Source organism: Eucalyptus grandis, chromosome 8 (genome assembly GCF_016545825.1).
Source record: "Eucalyptus grandis isolate ANBG69807.140 chromosome 8, ASM1654582v1, whole genome shotgun sequence".
NCBI lineage: Eukaryota > Viridiplantae > Streptophyta > Magnoliopsida > Myrtales > Myrtaceae > Eucalyptus > Eucalyptus grandis.
In genome coordinates, this window is record NC_052619.1 from 9,390,881 (window position 1) to 9,402,295 (window position 11,415).

The 11,415-nt window shown below is 42.0% G+C and overlaps 2 protein-coding genes across 3 annotated transcripts; both read left to right on the forward strand.

The window, feature by feature from the left end:
• Positions 1-165: 165 nt before the first annotated feature.
• LOC120286942 (putative calcium-transporting ATPase 13, plasma membrane-type) lies at positions 166-894 on the forward strand. The gene has a single exon (XM_039299563.1). The coding sequence runs from the start codon at positions 166-168 to the stop codon at positions 892-894; it is 729 nt and encodes a 242-aa protein (XP_039155497.1).
• A 4,305-nt stretch (positions 895-5,199) lies between these two features.
• Positions 5,200-10,014, forward strand: LOC104456349 (putative calcium-transporting ATPase 13, plasma membrane-type). 2 transcript variants are annotated; one of them, XM_039299506.1, is made up of 4 exons: positions 5,200-5,329; positions 5,457-6,573; positions 7,692-7,922; positions 7,992-10,014. In XM_039299506.1, the coding sequence occupies exons 2-4, from the start codon at positions 5,677-5,679 to the stop codon at positions 9,948-9,950; spliced, it is 3,087 nt and encodes a 1,028-aa protein (XP_039155440.1). In that variant the 5' UTR covers positions 5,200-5,329; positions 5,457-5,676; the 3' UTR covers positions 9,951-10,014. The 2 variants fall into 2 exon arrangements, with proteins under 2 accessions (XP_039155440.1, XP_039155439.1); XM_039299505.1 differs by having other exon boundaries at positions 7,692-10,014.
• Positions 10,015-11,415: the final 1,401 nt, after the last annotated feature.

Genomic DNA, 11,415 nt, shown 5'->3' on the forward strand with positions numbered 1-11,415 from the left:
AGTTCAGCCCAAGCTATATGAAGATATTGTCTCAAACATCATTCCACGAATTCGACTAATAATCGTGGGGAGGAGGATCCCAAGCCTTTCTGGCTCTTCCCAGCAACAACGAGCATTCTCGGCGGCAACGACGCCTGCCCCGAGGCCTCTCTCGACTTGCCCGCTATGTCCGAGATTGCCAAGAAATGGCGTTTGGCCTTCGCCACCATCCGTTGCTCCCGAGCCTTCACTGCCTCCGCAGAGAAAACTAAGAAGCTCCCAGCAAAATCTCCTTCCTACACTTCAATTTCGATCCCCGATCAGGCTCCTAGCGCTCACTCCGACCCACCCTGCTCCTTCAAGATGGGTCAGTCACAGCTCACCAAACTGGTCAAGGACAAGGACCTCGACCACCTCAGACACTTTGGGGGTGTCAACAAAGTCGCCTCGGCCCTCGAAACTGATGTCAATGCTGGAGTTAGCGGTGAACCGGACGACGTCTCTCACAAGCAAAAGGTATTCGGCGTCAACGCATACAAGCAGCCCGCCAGGGGCTTCTTCCACTTCGTGCTCGAGGCTTTCACGGACCTCAAAATCACGATTTGGCTCGGGTCGTGGATCAAGGAGAATGGGGTCCAGGAAGGCTGGTACGACGCAGGGAGCACATTCGTCATGGTGTTCCTCATGATCGCGATGTCAGCCGTGAGCCATCACTGGCAAAACCAACAATTCGATGAACTGTCTCGGGTGAGTGGTAATATTCTCATCGATGTGATAAGGAAGGGTCAGCCGCAGCAGGTTTCCATATTCGAGATCGTGGTTGGAGACGTTGTTTGTTTGAAGATAGGCGATCAAGTCCCGGCAGACGGGCTGTTCATCGACGGGCACTCCTTGCAGGTGTGGATGACTATTTGAACTATTGACCGCATTAGATTCTCATATTAACAAATAGAAAGTCAATTCAAAAGTTTAAGTTTTTATAATGAACTATTTAATAATAGTATCAAAGCTTATGGTTGATTGATGAGCATTCCAATGTGTACTGATGTTTGGTGAATGTATCAAAGAATGAATCTCATGACAAACATGGATTCGGAGTAATCTTCATGGTTTGGTCTAGAGAAAGAGACCAAGATGAAGCTGGGCATTGAAGAGTCAAGTTGAGATGTGTAGGTTCAAAAACATATATATATTAAAAGGAGAAAAGACCTAATAATAAAAGATACATGATGAAAGATTGATGATACGTACATGTGAATTATGTTTTAAAATCCACATCTGAAAGTGTGAAGCACTTAATATATCCTAGTTTGTCATAATTAATTAGTTTAAACTTTTGAGCAAAGTTGGGTCTAACTAAATAGGTTTATGGGTTTGAACTAAAACTCTCCCTTGTTGATCTCTCTATTAGGCTTTTCTTGTGTAACATAATAATGGCTTTCCTGGCTTAAACTTTTAAGTTAATATTTTTAACATGGTTAGAGCCAAGTTCTGTCCCTTCGCATGTGCGTCACTCTCATTAATCAAATTTCACTTATCGCTCCTAATCCACTTTGCACATGAGGGGATTGTTGAATATCCTAAGTTACTTGAGAATGTGGTTTATATAATATTTATATACATTTGGTCTTTCCAAACTTTGAGGTTGAATTTTTTATCATTATTTCATGTTGGCTTTATCCATTCATGTATGGATTTAGTATTACCAAGTTCGAGCACAGTTAATTAGTCCAAATAAATGTACATGTGTCTAATATTCTGTTTGATACTAGGCACCTTTACCTTTCATAATCTTAATTCTATGACGAAAAGAGAAATCTTTGATTTTAAGTCAAAGTTCCGGTCATGGTAGAACGAACTTTGTTAAAAGTTAAAACATACTCCACTTGTTCGTGTTAATATTTATTCGGGGTTCATTTTCTTTGTTTAAAGTTGAGACCGGAACGCATTGTATCGTGTCACCCTAGCATCACTAAATCATGTGCGACGTTTGTATGGTCAATTTAGGTTGACGAATCAAGCATGACCGGGGAGAGTGATCACGTCGAAGTGAACAGCAATCAAGAATTCATTCCTGTTCTCTGGAACGAAGGTTGCTGATGGTTCGGCCCAGATGCTGGTTACATCGATTGGGATGAACGCCGCGTGGGGCGAGATGATGAGCTCCATCAGCGCAACAGTAGCGAGCAGACCACTTTACCAGCTCAGCTCAACAAGCTCAAATAAAGTGTGGGATAAAATTTTACTTTTGTGAATTAGAATTTTGATAGATTCAGTGATTTGATTAACTTTACATTAAATTAACATCATTTAATACATTTTCTCTTACTTTGAAAAATATTTTGCAAGCAGTTTTTTTGAGTTGAAACCCAAATCCCCTGACATGTAATGGGTATTCATGCGGGTGTGTAATCAAATAACGTAACACTCAATGATAAAAAAATAAATATATAAATTACTAAGAATAGGGTTATCCTCAATGCAAAGAAAAAGATTACCTTGCCGTGGTTAATTTCTTTAATATATACAAAGTGTTAATTAAAAATGTTTGCCTAGCCTAAATATAATTTTTAAATGCCTATGCAATTCCAAATAATTATTTTTTAGGTTTTTCCTTAATTATGAAAACTAAATTATATGCAATTTTAAGCTAAGCTTAGCGTGCATGAATTATTAAACTGTAACATAACCTAATTTTAATGATGGACAAAAATTATGAACTAATCTACACGACATGCAATCTATTTTATATGATATATATATATATATATATATATATATATATATATGCATGTTATTTTATGAATGTTATTTTGCGATTTTCTTTTGAGATTAAAATGGGAAATTTCCTAAAATATGATATTACCCAATTGAAATTAGGAAATGATTTAAATTAAATCCTACTTTAAATTAAGCAATTTCTTAAATAGCTACGCAGTTCCTAAGTATGCAATTCTAAACTAAGAAACGCCTATCCTAACGTTCAATGCATATATATATATATATATTTCTACAAAATAGGAAAGCTTATTAAAAATAATTCAACTATCGAATCCAACTCAAGAAAGGAATCAAACATTATCGATTACCTAATCTTAATTCTTAAAGATCAAATTCCTAAATATTCACTCCAAACCGACGATAGAATCGTATAATTCAAATTATTCAATTAATATATTTGAATTGAGTTTAGTTTAGGAGATTACCTAATTGAGCTTTAATTGCAACAAGATTAGCTACGATGTTCTTGGGGATCATCTTCGTGATGGTGGTCCTCCAGGTGGTGATGGTCGAGTTCCTAAAGCGTGGTTCGCTGTCACAGACTGGTTGAGCTGGGGACAATGGGCGCATCTGTCGGGATCGCAGCCACGTCTTGGCTCATCGGTTGGGTCATCAAGTGCATTCCGATCTCTGATACACCAATCTTACAGCTGCTATCGACAAGCAAGAAGCTCATGAGGAAAATTGTGCACAAAGAACAATTTATAAGGTTTAGGAACGCTAATTGGGTTTAACTCAAATCTTCTTATTGTGCTGGTATATTGAATTTCTCCTGATGCAGTGTGATTTTTTTTCCTTTTAACTAAAAAAATAAGGAATGTGTCGATGTAATTTTTCCAATTCAAAGAAAGCATTCATTGAGAAAATAAGAAATAAGACAAGTGACCTCAATATAGCCAAGAACGTGTAGAACAAAATCGTAAGAAAATGTGGAAGCACAAACAGACTAAACTAATATGAATTACGTACATAGATTACATCGAGGCAAGGAACAAATTCATGATGCATATTAGTCATATTTCTAATTAACTCAAATTAAGCCGCTCTTATTTTTGAAATTCGGAATGCGAACGTAACAACATCAATATCGAATGGTGAAAGAGGTTTAATCTCTCTCACACACAGACACATACTTCAGTTTAACTCCAAAAAGTCTTCCTAAATAAAGCATTTATTAGGAAAGAGAGTAATAGAGTATTGCTTCTCTTAACTCTCGCGTTCTCATTCGTCAATAATATGTTTTATCATGAGAGGGGGATTCCTAAAATGCGAGTGGAAGGAAACATCCAGGAAACGCGGAGCAAGATCAGGACAGATAATGAGTCAACCGTGAGATTCCTTCATGCAAAACAAATTAATTTAAAATTATTCTCAGGTAGGTGCAGCAAGATCCTCAATCTTTGACCCTTTTCTGATTCAGTTAACTCTTCTAGAAAGAGAATTTCTTCTTCTGACTTTTTCTTTACCCTTCCGGATGATTTGATCTACCCCTAACTCTTTATAGTGGTGTTAATGCGAATTTTGTGATTTTCATGATGATCCATATTTCACACCATGTTCTCGTGATCTATAGCAATTCATATTTTTAGTCGATGTCTTCATGACAAACTGTAAAGTACACATATGTTGATTTCACTGAACCTAAATTAGCACAAGGCAATTATCTTATTTTGTTTTTTTGGTTTTTTTTTTATAAAGGGTAAGAATATATAGCTTGAACCAATAATTACAAAAGATCCGACACTACAAAACTTGCACTCAACAAAACAACAGGATAGTTAGAGTGAATGCAAAAGAGGGCAAGAGCGGGCCTGAGGAAGCAGAAACAGCCAAAACAATGGCGAAAGGAAAAGAAAAGCAGTAGGAGGCCACAGAAGGCCAAATGAAGCACAATCTACGCCCGCATCCGCCAACGACAAAAGTAAAGAGCCATCAAGGAAGTACCCACGCGGAGGAAGAGTATCCAGACAGCAAACACCAAGCTAGGGCCCTGCCGAAGTAGAAGACTCCCCAGCTGAAAAAAATGATCAGATCAATACTCGAGCTACGCTGCAATCTCCGGTTTCTATAAGTATCATCCACATTCCTGAAGGTGGTGGCCTTGTCTCTGATGACCTTGATGAGTTAATTCTTCACCGCTAGAATGCATAAGCGCTACTCTCTAAAGAGAATGTCATTCATGTGCTTCCAAATGAAATAACAAAGAGTACCAAAAGAGAAGCGAGCAATGCACTTGTAAAAGTCTTTGCCCGCAAGGAAGGAGACGGTCCAGTTGAGGTTTTGACCCACGAACTGTTTCGCCATGGCAGATTGCATCTGAAGGCCCAAAGAAGGTGATGCTAGTAGAGACGCGGCATTGAAAAAATAAGTTGTCTATATTATCCTATTTTGTTTTTTGATAACCCAGGAAACCATGAAAGCCAACAGCTGGCGGGAAGAACCTGGGGCTGATGACATAAGTTAGCCACCACACTCACGCCAGCAGTTAAGCCACCAAGTAACGCCGCTGGGATTCGAATTTGGCACCTTTCGTGGGAGGCACAAAGCTCAAGCCAACTACGCCACCGCAGTGAGTGGTTATATTATCCTATTTTGTTTATCACCATACAAGGTGCAAATTCTGATGCACCAACAGTATTTTTTTGTTTTTGTTTTTTGTTTTCTTTTTCATAGAGAGCATTTCATACTCCGTGTAGGAATTGAAACCATCAAAGAAACAACACGGCGTTGGGTCATCCTCCCTGCATATCTTTCGACAATTCGTTGACTCCTCGTCCCAAGCCCCGTCAAATGAACTCAATCGCGGGCGGAGCTTCGTTTCGGGGAACCACTTTTTCCGCTACGTCCTCCGATTTCGCTGAAACCTAGTTAATCCGTTACACGAATGACGCCACCATCTGGTTCAGCTCAAGCTGTATGAAGATATCATCTCAAACAATATTCCACAAATTCGACTCATCGTCGGAGGAGGAGGATCACAAGCCTTTCTGGCCCTTCCCAGCGACGATGAGCATTCTCAGTGGCGGTGACGACGACGAAGATGACAACGTCCGCCCCAAGGTCTCTCTCGACTTGCCCCCTATGTCCAAGTTTGCCGAGAAATGGCGTTTGGCCTTCGTGACCAGCCGTTACTCCCGAGCCTTCACTACCTCCACAGAGAAAACTAACAAGCTCCCAACAGAATCTCCTTCCTACACTTCAATTTTGATCCCCGATCAGGCTCCGAGTGCTCGCTCCGACCAACCCAGCTCCTTCAAGATGGATCAGTCACAGCTCACCAAGCTGGTCAAGGACAAGGACCTCGATCACCTCAGACACTTTGGGGGTGTCAACAAAGTCGCCTCGGCCCTTGAAACTGACGTCAATGCTGGAATTAGCGGCCAACCGGATGACGTCTCTCACAGGCAAAGGGTATTTGGCATCAACACATACAAGCAGCCCGCCAAGGGCTTCTTCCACTTCGTGCTTGAGGCTTCCATGGACCTCAAAATCACGATTCTTCTTGTTTGCGCCACGCTTTGGCTCGGGTCAGGGATCAAGGAGAATGGGGTCAAGGAAGGCTGGTGTGACGCAGGGAGCACATTCGTGATGGTGCTCCTCATGATCACGATGTCAGCCGTGAGCCATCACTGGCAAAATCGACAATTCGATGAATTGTCTCCAGCAAGTGGTAATATTCTCATCGATGTGTTAAGGAAGGGTTGGCGGCAGCAGGTTTCCATATTTGAGATCGTCGTCGGGGACGTTGTTTGTTTGAAGATAGGCGATCGAGTCCCGGCAGACGGGCTGTTCATCGAGGGGCAATCCTTGCAGGTATGGACGACTACTTGAACTGGTTTGACTGCATCAGATTCTCATATTAACAAATGGAAAGTCAATTCAAAAGTTTGAGTTTTTATAATGAACTATTTAATAATGGTATCAGAACTATTTAATAATAGCACCAAACACCAATGTGTAGTGGTGTTTGGTGAATATATCAGAGAATGAATCTCATGACAAACATGGATTTGGGGCAACCTTATTGGTTCGGTCTAGAGAAAGAAACCAAGATAAAGCTGGGAATCTAAGATTCAAGTTGAGACTTATTGATTCAGAAACATATATATTAAAGAAGAGCAAACTTAATACTGAACTCATACATGATGGAAGATTGTTGGTACACACGTGTGAATTATGTTTTAATAATCCACATCGGAGAGTATGGAACACTTAATATATTATGGTTGGTCATAACTCATTTGTTTAAGTTTTTGAGTAAAGGGTGAGTCGAACTAGATATATTGATAGGCTTGAACTCGGGTTCTCCCATAATGATCTCTCTATCAAGCTCCTTTTGTGTAATACAATAACGGTTTCCCTCTATTTATGGGCTTAAACTTTTAGGTTAATATTTTTGACATGGTTAGAGCCAAGTTCTGCCTCTTCACATGTGCACCGCTCTCATTAGTCGAATTTCGCTTATCGCTCCTAATCCAACTTGCACATGATAGAAGTGTGAAATATCCTAAGTTACTTGAGAGTGTGATTTATATACTTTTTATATACATGTGGTCTTTTTAAACTTTTAGGTTGAATTTTATATCATTATTTCGTGTTGGCTTTCTCCATTCATATACGGATTTAGTATTACCAAGTTTGAGCACAAGTTAATAGTCCAAATAAATGTATAAGTGGGTAATATTCTGTTTGATACTAGGCATTGTCACCTTTCATTATCTTAATTCTATGACGAAAAAAAATAATGGTTTTAAGTCAAAGTTCCAGTCATGGTAGAACGAACTTTGTTAAAAGTTAAAATACACTCCATTTGTTCGTGTTAATATTTATTCGGGGTTTATTTTCTTTGTTTAAAGTTGAGACGAGAACGCATTGTATCGTGTCACCCTAGCGTCACTAAATCATGTGCGACGTTTGCATTTTCAATTTAGGTTGACGAATCGAGCATGACCGGGGAGAGTGATCACGTAGAAGTGAACAGCAATCAGAATCCATTCCTGTTCTCTGGAACGAAGGTTGCTGATGGTTCAGCTCGGATGCTGGTTACATCGGTTGGGATGAACACCGCGTGGGGCGAGATGACGAGCTCCATCAGCCGCGACAGCAGCGAGCAGACTCCTTTACAGGCTCGGCTCAACAAGCTCACCTCGTCGATTGGCAAAGTAAGCTTGGCGGTTAATTTCCTGATTCTCGTTGTCCTGCTAATTCGCTACTTCACCGGAAACACACAGGACAAGAACGGGAACCAGGAATTTGTGGTGGGCCAGACGACGGGTCACAATATCATAAACTCCGTGGTAGGAATCATAGCAGACATGGTGATGATTGAGGTGGTCACAATTCCCGAAGGCTCGCCACTAGCGGTAACGTTCGCTCACGCTTATTCAATGAAGAGGATGATGGCAGATTGGGTGATGGTAAGGAGGTTGTCGACCTGCAAGACGATGGGGAGGGTCACCATTATTTGCAACGACAAGAGCGGCACTCTTACGATGAACCAGATGAAGGTGACAAAATTCTGGATCGGCCTAGACTCCATGGAGGAAAACAAGTACTCCTCTGTCTCCAAGAATGTCCTGGATTTGATTCGGGAGGGGGTCGCATTGAACACCACGGGCAGCTTCTATAGGCCGTCTTTGGGATCAGAGTATGAGTTCTTGGGTAGTACCACCGAGAAAGCCATTATTTCCTGGGCGGTTTCACAATTGAGCATGGACATGGAGGATATGAAGAAGAGATGTGAAGTCATCCAAGTCGAAGCCTTCAACTTGCAGAAGAAGAGAAGCAGTGTCCTAGTAATGAAGAGCACGGATGACACGGTCCACGTGCATTGGAAAGGAGCAGCAGAGATGGTGTTGGTGATGTGCTCGAGCTTCTACGACAGGTCGGGGATAGCAAAAGATCTGGACGAAGACGAAAGGATGAGATTCGAGCAGATTATCCAGGGGATGGCAGCGAGCAGCCTCAGGTGCATTGCTTTCGCTCATAAACAAGTCCCCAAGGAAGCGACCAAAGAAAGAAAAGATGGGAAGAAGATTCAAGAGGACAGCCTGACATTGCTAGGACTTGTGGGTATTAAGGACCCGTGCCATGCTGGTGTGAAGAGCACGGTCCGAGCTTGTCAGGACACAGGAGTGAACATCAAGATGATAACAGGAGACAACATCTTCACCGCTAAGGCCTTTGCCACAGAGTGCGGGATTCTCAAGCCCCAGGACGAAGCCTTCATTGTGGAAGGAGCTGAGTTCCGCAGCTACACGCCTGAGGAGAGGCTTCAAAGAGTTGAGAAAATCCGGGTCATGGCGAGATCATCACCTTTCGATAAGCTCCTCATGGTTCAGTGCTTGAAGCAAAAAGGCCACGTGGTTGCAGTCACGGGGGACGATACAAACAACGCACCTGCCCTCAAGGAAGCCGACATCGGGATCTCAATGGGCATCCAAGGAACCGAGGTCGCTAAAGAGAGCTTAGACATCATCATCCGCGACGAGAACTTTGCATCCGTGGTGAGGGTACTATGGTGGGGTCGATGCGTCTACGAAAACATTCAGAAGTTCATCCAATTCCAGAACACAGTGAACGTCGTGGCCCACGCGATCAACTTCGTGGCCGCAGTCTCCTCTGGTGCCGTCCCCCTGAATGCCGTCCACCTCATGTGGGTGAGTCTGATCATATACATGCTTGGTTTCTTGGTCCTGGTCACGGAGCTGCCCACCAGGGAGCTCATGGAGAAGTCCCTCGGTTACCAAACTCAGCCGCTTGTAACCAACGTCATGCGGTGGAACCTTGAAGCAACATACCAAATAGCCGTCCTCCTCACCCTACAATTCAAGGGCGAATCAATCTTCGGCGTGGATGAGGCGGGGAAGCGGACGCTGATATTCAACGTGTTCATCCTGTGCCAAGTCTTCAACGAGTTCGACGAGAGGAACCTCGAGAAGAAGAATGTGTTCGAGGGCATACACAAGAGCAAGCTATTCCTCGGGATGGTCTTGGTGACGGTGATCCTCCAGGTGGCGATGGTCGAGTTCCTGAAGTGGTTCACGGACACGGAGCGGTTGAGCTGGGGACTATGGGGCACATGTGTTGGGATCTCAGCCTTGTCTTGGCCTATTGGTTGGGCCGTCAAGTTCATTCCAGTCTCCGATACGTCAATCTTCAGCTACTTGAGATCAAAAAGGAGCTCGTGAGGAAAATTCTGTACAGAAAACAGTAGGAACACTAATTGGGTTTAACCCGATTCTTTAAATTTTGTAGGTACATCGAATTTGCATTGTGATTATTTCTTTTACCTAAGTAAGGATTGTGTGATCAACCGATGTGAGTTCATTGAATTCAACGACAGCATTCATTGCAACAGCAATATAATTGGATAGATCCCTTACTTCTTGAGAGCCACCCCAAAAGCCCGAAGCATTTTATTTCACTATAGCATTAATGGGTAAGAGAAGACTACAATGGGCATCATAGGATGTTTGCTTCAAATTTGAGCACCAGCACCCAACTCGACTCGAAAATTCGACCACAAATTGAAATCATCTTCAATAAGGAGTTCTAAAGGAGTTCTTAACCGTTTGCTCGACCCAGACCAGTCACCCAATCCTATAAGGAACGCAATCGACTCCTTGCCTCAGACTCTTCTTAATAGAGAAAACATATTAGGAATACACCCAAGAAAAACAATGTTTTTCACACATCTTTCATGCTCCGACTGCTCCCTAATAGGGATTTATCCTCTCCCGAGTAGAAAATTTATATGAAACAATTATCGGCTCCGAATATATATATATGTTCTCGTAATTATAATCCTTAGTTTTTCCAAATCTGAATCAACATGATCTGAAGTAAGGTTGCAAACCGGGCAAGCAGGTCATGCCTAATGAGTTTTTTGGCACGGGTCAATAGATCTAGCTCGGCTTATCCGGGCTTGGTATGTCGGTCCGACCTTGTGAAAGAAATTGACTCGAATCAAATTGAAGCGCTTCAGGCCAAAACCAGAAACTCTCTTTTGATAAGGCCTAAAATACTGTGCATTCACGGTTTGCTCCTTATGACGCTAGGAAATGAGAGAATTGCCTTGAATTATGAACAAGTCATGTCGTGAAGTATGCATGCAACTTCAGATACGAGCAAGAAGAATGACGAAATCCATGAGACGATGAGTCACCGTCCTGTAGCCAATAATGTGAAGAGGAAAATCATGATAAAAAGAGAAAATTACCCAAAAAAAAAAAAATTAAGCCTATTTTAATTGTGTCATTTCAATTTTAATTTTTTTTATCAATTTAGTTTTAGACATTTTGCAATTATGTCATTTCAATCCATCTGGCCAAATCCTAATCAGTGCTAGCTATCCAATGAAGGTTGACATGGATAATCTTTTACTAATTTTTTTTTTCAAATTTGTAATTATTTTTTCTTTTTTCTTTTTTTTTTCCACTTCTTTCTTCCTCTAACCAGTCGCCGATCTCACCTTGCCACTAGCTAGTGAGGCTCAACGTTACCATTGCTAGGTGAGGATCTAATAAGGGTTTACCTCGCCAATGGTTGGGTGAGCACAACCTTGCTTAGTGACGGTGAGGTTAAGCTTATCTAGTGGCTAGGCGGGGTTGAACTCGCTCGCCTCACCGGTGGTGGGTGAGCTCGACCTCCCTA